The 19145-nt window shown below is 49.3% G+C and overlaps 4 protein-coding genes across 29 annotated transcripts in view; 1 reads left to right on the forward strand and 3 right to left on the reverse strand.

The window, feature by feature from the left end:
* RBIS (ribosomal biogenesis factor) overlaps window positions 1–137 on the forward strand; it is a 20802-nt gene extending 20665 nt beyond the window's left edge. For all 11 annotated transcript variants that reach the window (XM_036437380.2, XM_036437383.1, XM_036437381.2 and 8 more), the window contains one exon: window positions 17–137. In XM_036437380.2, coding sequence (XP_036293273.1) covers window positions 17–88 — 72 coding nt within the window. In that variant the 3' untranslated portion in view covers window positions 89–137. The remainder of the gene's footprint in view (window positions 1–16) is intronic.
* Window positions 1–8342, reverse strand: part of LOC118718505 (carbonic anhydrase 13) — a 46957-nt gene extending 38615 nt beyond the window's left edge. For all 3 annotated transcript variants that reach the window (XM_045581580.1, XM_036437375.2, XM_036437374.2), the window contains exons 1-2: window positions 8335–8342; window positions 7950–7959 (exon numbers count right to left, since the gene is read on the reverse strand). The gene's annotated coding sequence lies outside the window, so the exon portion shown is untranslated. The remainder of the gene's footprint in view (window positions 1–7949; window positions 7960–8334) is intronic.
* On the reverse strand, window positions 121–13021 carry E2F5 (E2F transcription factor 5). 2 transcript variants are annotated; one of them, XM_036437372.2, is made up of 8 exons: window positions 12789–13021; window positions 7221–7331; window positions 6234–6395; window positions 4981–5024; window positions 3977–4041; window positions 2821–3085; window positions 1368–1412; window positions 121–818 (listed from the first exon to the last, which is right to left on the reverse strand). In XM_036437372.2, the coding sequence occupies exons 1-8, from the start codon at window positions 12971–12973 to the stop codon at window positions 709–711; spliced, it is 987 nt and encodes a 328-aa protein (XP_036293265.1). In that variant the 5' UTR covers window positions 12974–13021; the 3' UTR covers window positions 121–708. The 2 variants fall into 2 exon arrangements, with proteins under 2 accessions (XP_036293265.1, XP_036293264.1); XM_036437371.2 differs by having other exon boundaries at window positions 7221–7330; window positions 12761–13020.
* A 2005-nt stretch (window positions 13022–15026) lies between these two features.
* The window catches only part of LRRCC1 (leucine rich repeat and coiled-coil centrosomal protein 1), a 29334-nt gene continuing 25215 nt past the window's right edge, over window positions 15027–19145 (reverse strand). For 12 of the 13 annotated variants that reach the window (XM_036437359.2, XM_036437362.2, XM_036437368.2 and 9 more), the window contains one exon: window positions 15027–16013. In XM_036437359.2, coding sequence (XP_036293252.1) covers window positions 15891–16013 — 123 coding nt within the window. In that variant the 3' untranslated portion in view covers window positions 15027–15890. Of the gene's footprint in view, window positions 16014–16203; window positions 17881–19145 lie in introns of all 13 variants that reach the window. The other variant, XR_006741604.1, reaches the window with a different exon arrangement.

Consider the following 19145-nt stretch of genomic DNA (forward strand, 5'->3'; position numbering starts at 1 on the left):
TATTTCCTCCCTCCAGGCTCTGCAGCCGAGTCCGGAAAACAAACCAGTGAATGTTGACGAAGCTACGAGATTAATGGCTCAGTTGTAATGTGTTTGTCCCCCAAAAACCAATAAATTAAATGCTCTATACAACTTTATTTTTAAAAATCTTGTTAATGTACAGACATTGGCACATTTTAAAACAAACTACATAAACAGCCCTCTCCTATAATCCAGGAAGTGGAATGTCAGGAGTCAGCAAACGTGGTGAACTTAAAGTGCTAGAACGAAGGCACTTCACAAACTCTTCCCCGGAAGTGACCGCAGCTTCTTGGATATCTTCACTTCATACGTGGCAGTGACGTCAGGATGGGAGCGCAGAAATAGGACAGTTTCGTGGCAGTAAAAGTGGAACACAAATAATAGTAAGTGAGGAGCCCTTGGCCATTTTGGTTTTCGATGACCTTTAACCTTATAACTTTAATCTCATAAGAGTAAAACCGGAGTTAGAATTGGAAGGGAAGTTGAAGTCCCAGAATGCAGTCCCTAGGGGCTTCGAAGAGCCCTTTGTTTTCACAGTTGACATTTTGTGAAGTCAGAGAGCAAGAGTTAGGGAAGTAGACACCGGAATCAACAACCTAATCAGGTGTTACTTCATTATAAATATCAGGTGATTAGCAAGTCTACAAGGTTTCAGTTAGAGGTAGATAACTGTCCCAGGTTTCCAGTCTAATAATTTAGTATCTGGACATCAAACAGGTCACACACTCCTTCACTGTCATCTAAATTAAAGTTGTAGTCGTCTGCGGGGGTTGGGGAGAGCCGCAGGAGAGGAAACACTGCAAGCAAAGCACAGGTTCAAGGTTAATGTGGCTCCACACACTCGAAAGGCCCATCCATTAAATTACCATTTCTATGTGGAAAAGCAATGATCATATTAATGACTTGTGTTTACTGTGCATATTGAGATTCTTGTTTTAAGACAGTTTGTGCATGGACTTAGGTATAAGCTTGAGAAATGGGTTGTTGAGGCTGACAGACTTCAGTTTAGAGTGTGACATGGCCATGGTCAGGAGCAGTGTGGTGGCTTCATGCTGGCCTACTGACAGCTTTACTGGCCGTGGCCAGATTCCTGTGGAGTGAAAGGACTGGTGTGCCGGCGCCTAGGGAGTCTGCTCGGTGCAGGCAAGTGGCCCCTGACCAGAGTCCCCTTGAGAAGCAGGCACAGACCGGTGGGGTCAGACTTCCAGGGTTTACTCACCAGTGTTAGTGAAGGAGAATTTTCACAACTTGCCACAAGGCACTAAGTACTTAATCAATCCTGTGCCACCTTTAGCTCCAAGGAAGCAGCTCTGCCTGAGGGAGGTAGTACCACGTAAGCTGCTTACCGTCAGAAGACATCAGCTCATCAATGATATCTCCAGTAACAGATCCTGTGGGAAGAGAAAGGTGATCGCGCTGTGACATCTCTGCAGTGGAGACATTAAATACGGGAGTCCGCATCAGCCCCTCCACTCAGTCCACGTGAAGGACTAGAACGCATGTGTTCATTCACACCTACAAGTTTCACTTGTAAATTTCTAACTCAAGTTGCCTCAAAGCCACCGCCGCCTCCCACAGTGGACTCCTGGGCTTTAGCCAGTAAAGCGCCATCACTTTTCGTTCAACACGTTATGTGGGACTTATTTTGCCTAAACATCTCCTGCGTGTTCTTTCTTTCTCTCATGCACCCACTGCCATCACCCTCCTGTGCCTAAATGTTCTCACAGCTGCACACCGCCCTGCCTTCTGCTTCCCAGGCGTCTCCTCCCAGTCACGTGCCGGCACTCAGCGCCATGTAGCCTCCACGGCCACCTCCCGGTCACAGCACGTCACTGGCTACCCACTAATCCTCACTCTGTCACAGCCCCAAGCCACCTTCCTTACTATTTCCTGATACAAAACCATCTACAGAAACTGACTGCTCAGACTTTTTGAATGCTCGAAGCCGATGGACTGGGTCTGAGCTGAACCTTTCAGAGCTTGCCTGCTTTCTTCCCCCATTAGGTTATACTCGGAGGACAGGCATCCCCACACCTGATGGTAGAAATACAGGGACCACAGGATGGAGGGGACAGGACATGACCCTGAGGCGTTCTGTGCGTGGTCAGACCTTTCTTCACAGCCTCACCAGGCCCCACCGAGAGCAACCTGGGCAGCAGACTCCTGCCCTGTCCTGGGACACGTCCCGAAGGTACAAATGAGACCAGTTTGAATGACCTGCAGCACTGCGTCTAGACGGGTGTGACAGTCATCCCTGAGCCGAGTTCCAGACACAGGCACCGCAGGGAGGACCGAGGACAAGGGGGTCTGCGCTCCATAGACTGACTCCGCAAAGGCGGCCAGGGGTGTGGTAACCTGTCCTGAGTGGCGAGATCACCGTACAAAGCACACCTCGGATAAGAGCAGACGCACACATGGCAGCAGAGGCGCAATGGAACCCTAAAGAAAAGTGCACTTCAGGCCATTCAACACTGCCGAGCGTGCAGAGCTCCAAGTTCAGCCACACCGCTCTCCCACTGTTTGCTTCTGGATAGACAGATCATGTGTGTAAAGTGTATCTTCAGAAACAGATCCATAACAACATATTGAAATACTTATACAATAATACACAATTATAACCAAACAATATAAATAGTATAAAAAGACAGGATGTTTCTCAAACCTGTCCCGGCGCTGGACACAGACTGCATCATCTTTGCTGATTAAACTAGCTTCCTATTTCCCTCCTGCACCAGGTGACAGTCACTAGGACACAAATTCAGAAAAGCTCTCCTCCCTAAGAGGAGGCTCTGGGCCCACCTGAAGCCGAGTCTGTGGCCGGGATGTGCTCGAGGCCAGGGGTCCTCTCAGAGGCGGGTGGCCCCGGAGGGCTCGGCGGGGTGGGGCTGGGCTTGTGCACAGTCCGGGGAGAAGGCTGAGAGGGGGGCTGCGTGAGGTCGTCCGGTGGGGGAACAGGGAAAACCACAGGCTGAGACGAGCTGGACTCTTTATTTATCAGCAGCACGTGGATGGGGCCCAAGTGACTCTTTAGGTTGATCTGGTACTTCTTCTGTCCATTCTGACCCTTTGAAGTGGTTGGGTGCAAACAAGTTGAAAATGAGATAAAGCTACTAGCGAGTAACTAAATCCACACAACAAAGCAGGCAGTCGGTCAGGACACTGAGCAGAGACCATGAGGAGAACAGGGAATGGAGCTCTAAGCACCCTGCCCCTTAAAGTGTTTCTCAAAAAACTGAGTTCCAAAAACTCAGTTGTAGACTTCTGGCAGACCTCCCTTTTGACGTCATGACTGCTCACATTCTGTATGGACTCCCTCCTGGGCGTGGGCCCAGGCACTTGGCCCCTCCGCTGCCCTCCATCTCCGGCAGCAAGCACATAACCACGGGCTTTTCCTGCAGAGGGGAGCAACGTCCCTGAATTTCCAAGTCCCCCAGGTCCACTCTGTGAACACCTACATCCAAGCCCTCGGGTGACAGGGCAGGGCGGTGACAGCGTCACCTTTGTCTGCCCCTCTCTGGTTGCTAGCTTTCAAATGAGTTTCAGAACTCCGGATCCCAAACTAAATTCATGAAACTTGGACGCGGCAGAGAGTTAATTCATATATGACTCAGTGAGCCAGATGTGTTAAAATGACCCAATCTAAAACAATGTATTACTGTTGATATTTCAATTGAACTTCTTCCACAGACACGATTGGTACATGGGTTGCAGAAACAGCCAAACTGATGCTTTAAGATTACTGACTATAACATGATTCATGAAATCAAATTTTTTAAAAATAAAATGCTACGTAATTCATTCAGTCATGTCTCCAGTTTTCCCAAGTACTGAAGACATCCAGACTCAGTATGGAGGCCCTGCACTGACCGCCTGAGAGTTCCCAGGGAGCTCGTGAGCAGAGGCGGGCAGGGGCCTCCTTCCCGAGCCAGCTGTCCACTCTGACCAGCCCACCTACCAGCTCCGGAAGCGGGACCTCCAGCTGCGTGCCAGCAGGTGCTTGGATGGCCAACAGTGTGTCACCTGTCAGAAAACAGACGTTTCAATTTTAGTAAATAGAGTGGCAAGCGGGTGGGCCCTGGAGACTGAGGCTTGGGTTCGAATCCCAGGCTCAGGCTTTGCTTCTTCCTCTGTAGAGAGGGACTAACCCTACAGGGTTTTGCTGAGAAGAGGTCACAGATGTAGATCTTAGATCTATCACTCTCCTGAACAAGCTCAGTCCAGTGAAGCTTGTTGAATCTGAGACTCTGACAGCTTTCTGATGTCAACTAAACTCACTGTTTACTGGAAATAGCTGAGATAGTGTAATGATCAGGACACCAGAGGCAGTGCGATACTCTGAACTCCGGAGCGTGAGTGAGCTCACCTGGGAGCCCAATCCTACCCTCTTTGTGGAAGATGATGCCTCCGGTGGTGGCCACGGCTGGCGACAGCCACCCCCGCCTGCAGTCAGTGACAGGCGTCCTGTGACAGGCATGATCACCGAGACGTGTGCGCTGTCCCCCCTAGCCCCCCCGCCCCCCGTCACTATTCATGGCTTATGTGGTCATTTCCAGAGCCACACGAGGTGGGTGGGCTGGGAAGCCGGTTTTCTTCGTAGGTTATTGTAATATATTGAATTGTAATACAATAATCTATGCACACCCTGCTTCCTCTGCGCTGGGCCCGGCTCACTCGCTGCAGCTTCACAGCCAGAGCGATGAGCACCAAGTTCAAGTTGGCCCCTGACTGCGACTGTCATTTAGCCCCAATTGGACGGAGCTGCCCCTCCCACCCCGTTACCGCCAGCTGTGCAGACAGGGCCATGAGCGGGAACAGTGGTCGCTGACATGGAATGGAATGTGAGCGGCTGTGAGCCCAGCGCACTGCAGTGAGATGAGGAACCCACTCCTGACCCTGGCCCGGTGAACCCCGGGTTTGAGTCTCCGCAGCAGCGGTCGATCAGAGGCAGCACCCACTCACTGTGGAAGCAGTTGCAGATGTCCTCGTGGGTCACGTAGGAAAATGTGCGTCACAGGAGTTAAGGAACACATTTGCACAAGCGCTAGGCATTTCCATTAACAAACCAGAGGTCTGAACAAACAACGAGAGAGCTGGCGGCTGCTGTACACAGAGGAAAGCAGACAATCGGCAAAAGCGCCCAGAGGGCCCGCTGCTCTGGGCTCTGTGGCTGCGGACCCTCCGGATAGAAACCTCTTGCTCAGGAATGGGCTCTGGGGGTGCTGGGGCGAGACGGATGCCACAGAGGCTCTACACCCACACCTTCTTGGGCCGCAGTTTGGTTCCTAGGAGCAGCTGGGACCTTGGAAAGCCTCGCAGCAAAGTCCAAGGTCAGCCAGTCCAATGGGTTTGGAATCTTGTGGCTCCACAGGGCACAGCTTGAAACCCCAAGTTCTCATTGAAAGAGCTCTGACTAATAGAGGAAGTGACATGTGAGCTCATGGACTTGTGCACCCAGGACGAGATGACAAGGAGCCTCCCTGACCTCAGGTAGGTCAAAGTTCACGAGGCACGAGGCTGATGCAGGGGAAATGTCCCAGAGAGCAAAGGGGCGCTTGCATATCCAGGCAACTTGGGTGTACCCCTCTTCCTTCTAACCCGGCAGACGCACCAGCCTCTGGGAGGCTCCCCGCTGAGTTAGGATCAGGGGAAAGTACCCCGGGTTGTCCAGCCCACATGAACTTCTCCAAGCTGTGCGCTGCTGAATGCTCACCCCTCCAGAACACGGAACAGGGGCAGGGCCCACGAATCATTGGGTCTGGCTCTGCCAAGGCATTGGGGTTGAGCTAATTAAACATCTGACCAAAGATAGCGGGCTCATTGTCAAGGTGATAAATCTGTATGGCCCTGGGCAGAAAAAAGGTTCTCACCCGATTTACAATAACCTACGCACTTCATAGCGGTGTCTACAATCCACAAAAGCTGGAGCATGGCAGTTAGCAATGGGTAGGAAAATAGACAAAATTTATTTTCTCAATGAGGCACAGGAATGATGGTACTAAATAGACTATGTAACTTAGAAAGGCAAAATGTTTAAATTGTTAGAAACATAAAATGGAAATGTTACATTTACTCCTAAACTTAAATCTCTAAACACAGTGAACAAAGCACCGACTCCTGGCTGGGAGGATGTCAGGCAAAGCTTGCTGATCGCTGGCCCTGCCCTGTACCTCCCCCTCCCCAGCGATGTGACGTGCAACCATGGAAAAGGATATCTGCTGTTGATGGTGTCATCCATCACATTGCGAATGCTCTGCTGCAGCCATGACTTCTGCTGATCCAGCTCCCTTTCCTTCAGGTCCAGGTCTTCCACCTCAGCTCTGAGGTCTCGCAGTCTCTCCAGCACTTCCTTCGTATTGCAGCCCGCGCCCACACCTCTACACACAGGGAGCACGCACACACGTCAGACCCAGGCCAACTACACACCTGATCTTTACAGCACTAACACCGAAGGAGCAACACTGAAGATAAAAATCTTTACACTATTATAAAAATAAAGGATTAAAAAAATTAATTACCACACCTCAAAACATGATTGCTTAGAATATTTCTTGGCAAGAAGAGTGCAATTTCAAAATTTCCCAGCATGTTTTATCGCGATCACCTGGAACGTCAGGCTGGTAACAGATACACCAAAAAGGTGTCACAGCCAATCTGTTCAACTTGGACATCTCAGATGTAGACTGAGACACAGGTGAAATGAATGATAACCTTTACTTATTTTGGTGGGATTCTGACCAAAATAAAAACAACAAAAAATGGAGGTCAAAGGGGACAAATTTGCAAAACAATGCATTTGCCACAAACATACAACCAGATCACGGTTAAGAGACAATGTGCATTTAGATCAACTATGATTTATGAGGCACATGTTCCCCCGGGAAGACATAGTTCCTGCTCCTAGGCGTTTGTGATAATTGATCAGCTGACAAGCACTGGGGTGGAGAGGGACTGATGACCCAGCACAGTGCGGGTGCCATGCAGGGCTTTGGGGGAGAACGTACGATGTGCGTTCTGAAGAGTAAATTAAACCACAGAGAGCAAGGGCCACGTTCGGGTGGGCACGGCAGCCCCGCAGGTCCAGGCGGCTGCGGCCAGGGAGGGCACCAGCGGCAGAGGCTCAGGAGCGCTGGGCTCTGCTGCTTGGGAGCGCCGGTCTCGGAGCAGAGCCCTGCCTTGCCCCACCCTGCCTTGCCACTTACTTCCACTGGATGCTGTTTTTTGACTTTTTCTCAATCAGGTCGATCCCTTCCAAGACGTTGGTGATGTCATAAATTCTTCTTTTTTGCCTCACAGCCAGAGTATCTGCAGCCTGTTCACAAAGGGATTAGGGCCACTCAGAGCCAGCGCGGATGGGAACAGCAGCTGGGAGTTCAAGCAGCTCCCTCCCTCCGTCCTCCACCCTACCCCCCCCCCCCCCCAGGCCCATGGACACCATGTATAGTCAGCAGATGCTGAAATGGCAGGAAGATGGAGAGGTGGGGGCACAGAGTCTGTGGTTAAAGAAATGGTAAGAACCCCTCCTGGCACCTCCTGGGCTAATCCGGACAGCAACTGCCAACCTGCCGCTCCTGTCTCATTTCCCAGCTCATACAGTCTGGACTACAGACAACTTCAACTCTTTTTTGAAACTTTGAAAAATTCTATCTCGGAAATTTAAAAAATAATTCAGCTAACTTACTTGGGGCAAATGCTGAAGGACACACATGGCGAACCTAACACACTGAGCACTTCTGAAACCATGACACCCCCCGCAAACCCCTGCCCCATGCCGGCCAGGCCGCCATCCGCATCCAGGGGCCTCACTCACAGCCACAGGTCAACAAAACGCCCGAGTTATGGCTGATTTCAGGAGTTCTAGCCACTCCCATTTCCCTAACAGAACAAGTGGAAACTAAATAACGGGACCCATGGCTCTTTTCAAGTGGATTCGGCAGCAGCCTGCGGAACATGGCACAGTCTCGGTTCCTGCAGCCTTGAGACTCCATGTCCTCACCACGTGGTCAGCATCTGCCTAGACCCACCATGCTGTACCCGTCCTCAGGGCATCACAACCTCCCTGAGCATGTATGAAAGCAGCTCCTACTAAACCCATAGTTTTTTAAAATCTAAATTTGGTGTTTTTGTTGTTTTTTTTTTTTTTTAACACATTTTATTTTTTATAGAGAGGAAAAGAGAGGGATAGAGTTAGAAACATCTATCAGCTGCCTCCTGCACACCCTCGCTGGGGATGTGCCCGCAACCAAAGTACATGCCCTTGACCGGAATCAAACCCGGGACCCTTGAGTCCACAGCCCGATGCTCTATCCACTGAACCACACCAGTCAGGGTAAACCCATAATTTTGGAAGCTGGACCTCTCCCCCAGGAGCAAGTGTGACGGACAGCCCCCTTACAGGCATGTGGAACTGTGAGGGCAGCGCTGGTTCTAGAAGCCATGGCGGGGCCACCACAGGCGCAGGCGGCCCTGCCCATCTCTCGGGTCCTCAGGGGCCTGTGGACCGGCAGAGCTGGGCTGTTGCCATGGGACCAGGCTGGGCTCAGCAGCGCCTCTGTTCGCCCGCCTGCGGTGTCTGAGGATGGGAGGCTCCTTTTCTGAGGGGCGGAAGCCACTGCAGAGGCACCTGGAGCTGTGGGCGCAGCACATTTCGCACTCTCCTCGGACCAGGCCCTTGAGAGGGAAGCCAGGCCCCAGGCGCTGGGTCCTCCAAGCAGGTGCTCAGACAGAGCAGCACTCTCCTTGTTCCCCCCAGCTCAGGCTAGACCACCAGGGTAGTCGCAGGATACAGACCACAGAGCTGTCCTTGGTCTTTAGGCAAAGAGCCACCAGGTGTCCCTTTCAGATCCATTTCTGAAGTTTCCTACGATGTCACAACTTGCACATTCAGCCCTTGATTCCCAAAACTCACATTGTTTCTTTCCCTTTACACACACACACACACACACACACACACACACACACACAGAGCGTATGCACAGCCACAAGCAGAGCACGCGGGCAGGACTGCAGGAGGCTTGGCGTGGGCACACACCAGCCCTGCAGCCAGGCTGCACCGGGCACTGTCAGGTGTCTGTGGGCCCTGACGCCGGAGGAGGGGGGAGGGTCCTGGGGAGAGTAGAAAGGGTAACCAGGTCAGACCACGGCCACAGGCCCCTCGTGAGGCTTTGCAGGACTACTGTGGACCAGTCACAGCTGTCCGGGCAGGTGACGGATTCAGCCTCAATGGAGAAGAGATGCCAGGGAAGGAGGTGGAGCATTGGGCAGTGCCAGGGACGCTGGGCGGCAACTGTAGGAACTGTGAGGTTTCTCCAGAGTGTAAAATGGCAGACAGGCAGGCATCTCCTTGTGATGGCTTTTATTTCCTCTCCAGTGGGGTGCAGTGAAGGGGGGCGTGGCTGAGAGAGAGGGGCAGAGTGAAGTCCGCCCCCCTCTTCCCCGGGAGCAGGAGAGTGAGCGGCAACAGCAGAGCTAGACCCCACATTCCTCCAGCCCCAGAGACCGGCCTTGGTGCCCAGGGTGCCCATCCCCCATGCACCGCAGCTGCTGAGTAAACATGGTCCCGTGCAACAGGGCCCCTGACAGACCTGCACCGGGATTGACTGTCTGGTCCTGAAGGAAGCATATCATTGCACCACCCCCGCTCCCTGGCCCAGGAGAGCACAGGAGCAAACAGGCCTCAGAGGAGAATAACCCCTCCCAACAGAGTCCTCCCCTAACAATGTCACCACGGGAGCACGGTGATGCCCAGGCGGACGCCATTCAGCCAGGGACTGGTGGGAGGTGCCCAAGACAATGAACAGGTGAACCCCTCACAGGCTGCACCTGTGGGACCTGGCTGCCCAGCACTCCACCCAGGTCCCTGGCGGGGTCCTCGCAGTTTGAGCTCTGGAGGGCGGGCCCAGGGTAGCTGTTTGCTTAGGATTAGCTGCAGCTCATCTGCCCAAGAGAATTCTGAGGGCACAGGAAGCTCTGAACATGACACAGTAACTAGAGAATGCCTGTCCCCAGGTTCTCATCTGCAGAGCAGGTCGCTGCTCCCTTCTGGGACCACAGCTGGCAGGACACGTGGTCAGTGTTTGGGCTGCTAAGCATCCAAACCCAAACACACATGTGATACTACCCCTGACCAATTGTTACACACACACACACACACACACACACACACACACACACACGCGCGCATGCGCACTGCACACACGGAAGGTCCTGAAGGAAAGGTGGGAGGAATCCGAGCGGCTCAGCAAGGCTGCCCAGGATGTATTTTAATGAGAATTTTACAAAGCCTTCAATGTGCTGTGGATGCCAGGATTCTAGTTACCTTCAAACACGGTAGATTATGAGCAGAGAACCTTTTAACAGGACTTACATTACTGACCTTCTCCCCCCCCCCCCCCCCCCCCCCCCCGGCATCACCTAAGTCAGCGCGCAGCTGCTGGTAACGTGGTTACCATTCTGTTTCACGGGACAGATTCGGAAAGCGAATGGGTACTCAGATGCCAATTAGCATTAATTATGTATTTGTGACACACATTTGTGGCAAAACATTTTCAAATGTTCCTAAAACACTTAAATAAATGGGTGTGCAGGCAAAGGTCCCAGCTACCCAGCCCCTGCAGGTGCAGCCCGGCACCAGTCTGCAGGTCTGAGGAAGCAGGAAGACCTCCCTCTCCATCTAAATTTATATATTTATGAAAAGCTAACAAAGAGGCACGCGTGTCTAAGGCTTGGGACTGTGCTGGCGTAGAAGGAGGTTTACAGGAAACCTCGGTCGTGCGAGGCCCTCAGTGGGACTGCAGGGGCTCTGGGTTCTGGGGAACGAAAAGCCCAGGAACCACCTTCCTTCGGCAGAGGCCGGCGGCTCAGCCTCAGTGCCAGCTCGCCCTGGCCCGGGGCTCCCCAGAGACGCTGCAGGTGCGTTCCCACCCGGACTCGGGAGCCTTGACATGTGTACGCTTTCCGTTTGTTCCAATTTTTAGTTTTTGATTTTTAATAAACTGCATAAGCTTTGACAATGGAGCTTCACTTCTGATGTTCCTGTCCTTGAGCAGTGTATGTGAGGTTAGGAAAGAGACGGCATCCTGGTGGTCTTGGCTATTTCGTGGCATCCGGGACATGGGAATGTGAAGGCTGATATAATTTTTCAGATTCATGATACTCGCAAAAACTGTTTCTTGAACTGCTTCTTAAAAGTATCAAGTGTATAACTCAAAAGTATTAATAACTTATGATGAAATGGACCATCCAAAGTAAGAATATAAGAAACGATTTTATAACTTCAAACAACATCAAATTACAGATTGTCAAAAACGTAATGATAAAAAACAAAAAGGAAAAAAAATGCGTTAATGTTTTTCTATTTTGTACAATAAGAAACATTAGAAAGACTTTAATGTAGATTTTTTTAGATATATATTTTACAATGAAAAGTGTATGTAAATGAACGATGTTTTTTCCAGATATATGTAAAAAAGAATGATACTCAAACTGTTCCCTCGGTATAAAAAATCATTAATGTAATAAGACAATGGTATTGCAGAAACCTCTAACCTTTAGGAACTGTGATCAAACAGTAAATCCTCCTGCTCACTGGCCCCCCGACTCCCAGAGGTCGATTTCAGGAGCCATTTCGGGGACAAGAGGAAGCCAAGAACCCCAGACAGGGGCGCAGCTGCCTCATCTCCCAGGCAAGCGGAGGGAGAAAGAAGCCTCCAAAGTCAGCCCCTGGAGTTCAGTTTTCTCTGGGAAACCCAAAACTTGCATCCTTCCTTTTATTCAAGTCCAAGGCTACAGGTGAAGTTCTAGGTTTTCAGCAGTAGCCTGCAGGCTGTGTGGTAACACCCTCACACTCCCTGTGAAGAAGGCATTTATTTAGGTCACGACCACGGAGTGGTCTGGCCATGAAGCCTCTCCGCCAGCAGTGCAACACCGCACGTGCAGCCGCCAGCTCATGGGTTCAATGTACAGCCGGAGCCACGTCACGGCCGCTCCAGGGAAGCCAGGGCCTGAAGACCCCCCACCCGGCAACCTCAGGTCTCAGAGGAGCTGGGGGTGCAGCCAGGTGGGCGTCCTGGGCCGGGTGCGGGGACCACGCCGGGTCAGCTGGGCTCAGGACGGGCGCCAGGGTGTGCAGTGCCTGCGTGGACGCTGACTCACCGGCGGGTTGACAGCCGGGTCCGGACTTACACTTGGCCTCGGGCTGCCCCTCGCGCCCGGGGCGCTGTGCGGCTGACAATCCCGACTGGCGGTCCACCGGCTGCGTGACCACCGGCCTCCGCTCACGGGTCCCTGGGAGGCCCTGGCACAGGCGGCTTTACAGGGACAGAGGCCCCCTGGCGACACTGCGCGCCCTGAGAGGTCCGCGTCTCTGCCGCACCCAGCCGCACCCCGAAAGCCCGTCCCACGCAGGCCAGAGCCTCACTCCTCTGCGGGAGGGCGGCAGAGGGAGGCTGAGTCCGCTGGAACCGGACACCACGGGGCGCGCAGCCCATGGAAACGCCGGTCCCAACAGCGCGGGGACCAGGCTGCTCTTTGTGGAGAGCGAGTCGGGCTGCGGCCACGCGGCGGGGCGGGTGCTGGGCTGGCTTTCTCCCCCACACCCCGCCCCGCCCCGCCCCACACCCGGGCCTGCCCCCGCCCCGCCCCGCCCCGCCCCCGCCTTGCTCCTCCCCAGCCCCTCCCAGCACCCTTCCCGCCCCAGGCCCGGCGCTCGGGCCACAGCCCCCTCCCGCGCCGGCGCGCTCACCGCCTTGAGGTCCAGCACCCCGTCCTGCGCCTCCTGCAGCAGCGACACGAACTTGGCCGTGAGCAACCCCAGGCTCTTCTCGTGCCGACTGCTCCCGCCCGCCGGGCCCCCGAGCTGCGACGGCGGCGCGGGGGAGGCGGGGGGCGTCCACTGGCCCTGGGCCTGGCCCTGCGGCGCCGCCTGCCCCGAGCTCGCGGGCTCGGCCGCCGCCATCCCCGAATGCGCCCCGCCGACGCCGAGTTTAAATGGCCGGAAGTGACGCCAGTCGCCGTTGCCAGGCGACGCTGTGGCGGTGGGCGTGGCGGAGGAGGAAGAAGTGCCGGAGGGGAGGGGCGGGGCCGAGAGCCGCGGCGGAGCCCGCGTCTTGCCCGCCGGCCTGCAGCTCCCCGGGCCCAGCAGTGCGGTCTCTGGCCACGCGGGTTATGGCCATACTATTGGAGCCCATTGACCGCCATGTTCATTTTGTGCCAGTTACTGGGTTTCAATCAGAAATGTGCATTTCCCAACTTTGTTTTCCTTTTTCAATATGGTTTTAGCTACTCCAGGTCCCTTGAATTTACAAATTTTGGGGTTATCTTAGAAACTTTTGCAAACAGGCTAACTGGGATTTTGATAGGGGTTGCACTAGATTGCTAAATAAATTTGGGGAGAATGATCATCTCAACAGTATTGTCTCCCGATCTATGAATATCTTATTTCAATAATGATTTGTTCTTGTCAGACTGTAAGATTAACACTTTTGTTAAATTTAACTTAACCTTAAGTTTGTTCTTTTGGATGTTGTTGCCAATGGAATTTTTTCCTTTTTGAATCACTTTGAGACATTGTTGACATGTAAAACATTTATTCAGCCTAATGAGTGGGGATAAGCATAGACCATAAAATTAGTCAAGACCATAAACATAGTAATCAACTCCCAAGTTATCTTCCCACCCCATTATTACTAGTATGCCCAAGCTTCGTTCCTGATTGTAGTAACATGAGTCTCGCTGGCTCCTCAGACTCCTGGCTAAGGCTACCAGCCTGCCTCCCAGGGGCTAGTGGAGCTGGGCTGAGAGGACACCTATGTTCTCGGCCACAGCCATCCACTACGGAATTCCCGTCAGGCAGAGGGGAAGGTACTGGGAGCTGGCCATGGCTCAGGGCCTCGGGCTTTGCTATTGACAGGTTTAGTACATGTTTTTAAATGTCTTCACTTGCTATATGCTCTTAGGACAGTTTTCAGAGACTTTAAATGTATTATTTTGCTGGGAAACAGGTCTGCAGAGTTCCTCATGCTCAATTTAAGAAGCAGAACCTGGTCTGTTGACATTTTAACTATGATTACAATATGGATTTTAATGTGTCACTCTTTAGGTATTGACTAACTTGGTAAAATAAGCTACAATATAGTTGTATTTCCTCCAACTTCACACTATTTTTATCACACATCATATCTATATATGCTATAAATCAAACAAGTGTTAAAACTGCCTTACATTCTTCCATTTTAAAAAATATATACCTCACCCCATAAAAATTTACCTACACTTGTTTCCAATATTCTTTATTTTTTCCAGTGGATTTTACTGTCTGATATCATTTCCTTTCAGCCTTTCTTTTCAATTAGTTTAGCTAGCAATATATTTTCTGTATTTTGAGGGATAGTTTTGCTAGATATATTATAGCATTCTTTTTTTTTTTTTAATATACTTTATTGATTTTGTACAGAGAGGAAGGGAGAGAGATAGTGAGTTAGAAACATCGATGAGAGAGAGTCATCGATCAGCTGCCTCTTGCACACCCCCTACTGGGGATATGCCCGCAACCAAGGTACATGCCCTTGACCGGAATCGAACCCGGGTCCCTTCAGTCCCCAAGCCGATGCTCTATCCATTGAGCCAAACTGGTTTCGGCTATTATAGCATTCTTGATTGACAATTCCTATCTTCCAGACCTCACTGCTTTCTGGCCTCCTGTTTCTCATGAGAAATCAACTGTTAATTATACTGCTTCTCTGAGATAAACCACATTTTCTTGTTTTCAAGATTTCCCCAATAGTTTGACTATAAAGTGTCTATGTGTTTCTCTTCATGTTTATCCTAGGTTTTATGGAAGTTCTTGGATTTGTAAGTTGATCTTTTTCATCAAACTTAGGGAGTTTTTAGTGATTATGCTCCCAAATATTTCTATGCTCTCCTCTCTCCAACTCCCATTACACCTTGGTATGTTCAATGCTGTCCCACAGATGTCAGTGTGACACTTGCCTAAAATGAAACATGGACCTCTCTTTTAGAAGCATTTATATTTTTTTCTTATTCCATTAACTTTTAAAAAGTCACTAGCTATTACTTAAAAGCACAGGATTATAATCCCCTTTCAAAAACAGTGAGGAGGATAGAACTTGGGTTTTTGTTTTATGTACACAGGAACCAAAGATGACAAAAGCTATACAGTAATAAATGACTGGATGAAATGAAAACTGTTTCCAGTGCAAAATAAGAATTCTCTTTGTACATACAGTGACTAAAGGGGAGATGAAAAACTGAGGGTGGAGTAGTAGTGTTCCTCTGGAACAGACATTGTTTATAAACTTTAAGTGTAATTTTTAATGAGTTATACGCATTATAAAAAGGGTCGTTATGGATGAGGAAATGGGACATGCCTTCTTTCCAGTGCCACATCTCTGACCATACAGAGCTCAGGTTCTTTTTGGCTCTTGGTATGAGCATTTTGAAAGAATGGAGCTACATAAAGGACAACCAAGAAATATAATTAATTCTTCATCAATACAATAAGACAATGACAACTATTAAAATAATGTCCCTAATATAGTCAAAGGCTATTCTTAAATTCCATTTACATATTTATAGGGAAAGTGTAACCACCAAAGAATGGATAGCACAGAAACAAAGTGTCTTAAGTCTAGTTATTTTGATAGGTTTTTCTAATACACATAATTCTCAACAATTTATTATAAAAACCTACATATACAATTAAACACTTTTTCAAAAGTCTTTTAAAATATAATCAGGATGAAATATGTAGAAAGAGACATTTCAAAGTCATAGCAGTTACTACTGTTACAATATTTAATTATTTTTACAATTGGTCTGCTGATCCATTTCAATTGAATTCGTTTTCAGAACCATCACAAGACTTGATGAATTTCATTTAGAGCAAAAGCAAGATGCTTAATTTTTGCTTCCAGTGCTTTTTTGTTCTTGCAGTTTTCTTGCAGAAGTTCACGCATTTCTTCTTCAACTTGATGAACCTAAATCAAATATAAAATTTTACTTTTAAATTTCTTAAACAGAATTATTTTAAAAATGCATTCTGAAAGAAAAAAGTAAAAAGTTTATTCTTGTGCATTTTGCGATATTTATAAAAAAGCAGAGAGTAAAGTAAACTTGTTCAAATACTATTTGGGAAAACAATGTTTATGCAGTGGACAAAGTACTGACATGTTTAGTATCTATTTCTCACAGGTTCTGGTGGTGGGCATGTGGTGATTTATTTACTCTGTTTTAGAGCTTAGACGATTTGTTGAAGGTCATGCAGCTTCAGTAGCACGTGTGGACAGAAAGAGTCTCCTGGCTCCATCTCTGCACTGTCCTGTGCTGCCATGAGTGCCGAGTCATGCATTCTTCTGGCTTCAGGTCTGCACTGTCCTTTACTGCCATGAGTGCTGAGTCATGCACTCACCTTAAACACTAGACCCTTACGGACTTTCAAACTTAACATAACTTCCCTTCCCAATGATAGATAATCTACTATAGTTCCAACAGCATTTCTTCAGTTGCTGTTGGTGGTTTTAAATTTCCATCTTTGCCCAGCTGGTGTGGCTTAGCGGTTAAGCATCGACCCAGGAAAAAAGAGGTCACAGATTTAATCCCCAGTTAGAGCACATGCCTGGGGTAACGATCCCCAGTAGGGGCCATGCAGGAGGTATCGATCAATGATGCTTCTGTCCTCCTTCCCCCTCTCTAAAAATCAATAAAAACGTATTTTAAAAAAGTGTTTAAAAAAAACTGCCATGTTTCTGAGGGGTCATTTAATCAGTAGAGTTCTGTGAATTCCCCACATCCCGCATGGTTCAGGGCTCGGGCTCTGGAAGAGGGGCCACACGCAAATGAGAGACAAGAAACAATAATTTGGAAATATGGGGGGACCAGGTGGGAGCCCAGCTCAAGAGGAAGGACTCCACTTGGGCACTGGCTTTGTCATCTTTTATTCAGTTTGGGAGACACCTATAGCCCTTAGGCAGGCAATTTCCAGTAACAGGCAGACTCTTACAGTAAGGATTCACATGACCTGGTGGGAAAGTGGCCTCAGCTGCCATTGTCTCCACTGGACAGAGAGTGTATGCCCTGACCTGCACCAGAGCTCTAGGTCACCGCCCTTCCGGGTTCCTTGTCCACACCACTCTGCTGGCGAAGACAATGGGTTGCTCCCCGCAGAGTTTTCTGTAATTAATACCATTAATTTCTGCTTGAAACTCTCTTCTTTAATACAGCTCTCACAAAAGGATTATCACTATGCCCAGCCCTCTTCCTCATCACTAGATTAATATAAATCTTCCTAATATAGATTTCCTACTTTTTCTCCCCCAGAAAGTTAATATTTCTCCTAATTTAAATTATCATTTCTCTGTGGTACCTCACTTTTTTTTTTTTTTTTTTTTTTATTGTCACATGTAAATTCTGGTACCATTTATTTAACTCCTCAACAAATCTATCCCTTTAATTTTATGTCATATTGGTGGGAGGTCTAAAACAGAACTTGGCATTTTCCTTTCAGCCAAGTAAGCGCCTATCCTGATACTTGACTTGGTACCTGATGTACCTTTGCCAAACACTCAGCAGATCTTAAATAAAACATCTGAAACGTCTGTTGATTTGACTTGAAATATAGAACTAAGTTCTGAACAAGTCATACTTCCTTATCATTGTGATGCTTTCTAAAGCTCTCATCCGCTCTTCACAGACTCCCGAGTCATGTCCACTAATCACACAACCTTGACCAGAATGACACAGAGATTCCTGTCACTTTCTCTGGTGGGGCTCTTTCTGGCTGCTTATTTCTGAGTCTCCCATGTACAGAAGAGAGTCCCCCCATCTGTGGGGATATGTCCCAAGACCCTGAAACCACAGACAGAACCAAACTTCCTATATGTTACGGTTTTCCTGCGTACATATACCTATGATAAAGCTCAATTTATAGAATAGGCACAGCAAGAGATTAACAACAAAATAGAACATCTAGAGCATTAGACTATAATAAAGTCATGTGATGTGTCCCTCAGAACATCTCTCTGCGTGGCCCTGACCCTTTGTTCCACAGACGAGGTGAGCTGACAGAATGCCGCACCTGTCCCTGCGTCGGCGGCCATCCTCACTCGCAGTGAATGGCCTGGTTTCGGTCCCTGCTGAAGTCCTCACACAGGCTCAGTGTTTTGTGAGCAGCATGCTGCGTCCATGGGAACACGTTTTCTGTCTGTGTCTTCCACCCACAAATTTAAAGCCTTTCCATCTTATCTAAGCACTTACCACGCTCTGATGCTGTCACTTTTGAAGTTTGAGGTACAACAGCAAAACTAGCAGGAATTTCTTTTTCCTTCTTCCCAATTTCACGATAGAAGATTCATTCTTACTGTAGATTTTAGCAACCTCAGCATACGATTTTTTCCTTCCTTATTAAGTCCAGAATGTTCACCTTTCCACTTAAAAGGAAGCGCTTTATGGCTTCTCTTTGGCATGTCCAAGTTGCCAGCATCACTACCTCTTGCGCTTTGGGGCCATCATCAAGTAAAATAAATGTTACTTGCACACAAGCACTGCGATACCAGGACAGTCCATCTGATCACCAAGGTGGCTACCGAATGACTAGCGGGCGGGAGCAATACCGCAAGGAGGCAGTGGACAACGGGACCACAGTCTGAGATGATTCGCGTCCGGGCAGGTCAGGGAGGGCGGATTTCCTCACGTGACTCAGAATGGTGTGCAATTTAAAACTTATGAATCATTTTTGGAATTTTCTATTTAATATTTCGGACAATTGAAGGCATTTAACCAAAACCTCGGGAAACAAAACGGCGTGTGTGGGTGTGTTTGGGGAGTGGGGGGACGGAAAAGGAGGCTAATATACCTGTTTCCTATTACCACTTCAAAATCAGGGGAAAATAGAATTTTGCAACTGCCCCCTCAGTTAGATCTCAGCAGAGGGGAGTCACATCAGAATCACCTCTTGAATTTGAAAAACACCAGGGTCTGATCCCAAACTGTGAATGAGGACTTCAGGGGAAAGCTCATGCATGTGTACTATTAAAATCTCCTTTGCCAACCAAAGTAATATGACAAACATGATAGTGCTGAGCCCTAATTATTGATAAAAGACTACTTTTCGA

This window comes from Pipistrellus kuhlii, unplaced genomic scaffold (assembly GCF_014108245.1).
Source record: "Pipistrellus kuhlii isolate mPipKuh1 unplaced genomic scaffold, mPipKuh1.p scaffold_m20_p_14, whole genome shotgun sequence".
NCBI lineage: Eukaryota > Metazoa > Chordata > Mammalia > Chiroptera > Vespertilionidae > Pipistrellus > Pipistrellus kuhlii.

What these genes read in the sequence shown, in the direction of transcription:
- E2F5 (XM_036437371.2), bottom strand. Translation starts at nt 12,973, where the DNA reads ATGGCGGCGGCCGAGCCCGCGAGCTCGGGGCAGGCGGCGCCGCAGGGC. An exon ending in AAAAACAGCATCCAGTGGAA is followed by an intron (nt 6,396 to 7,220) that starts GTAAGTGGCAAG and finishes CCCTGTGTGTAG; the next exon opens with AGGTGTGGGCGCGGGCTGCA. An exon ending in GGCCACAGACTCGGCTTCAG is followed by an intron (nt 1,413 to 2,820) that starts GTGGGCCCAGAG and finishes CTCTTCCCACAG; the next exon opens with GATCTGTTACTGGAGATATC.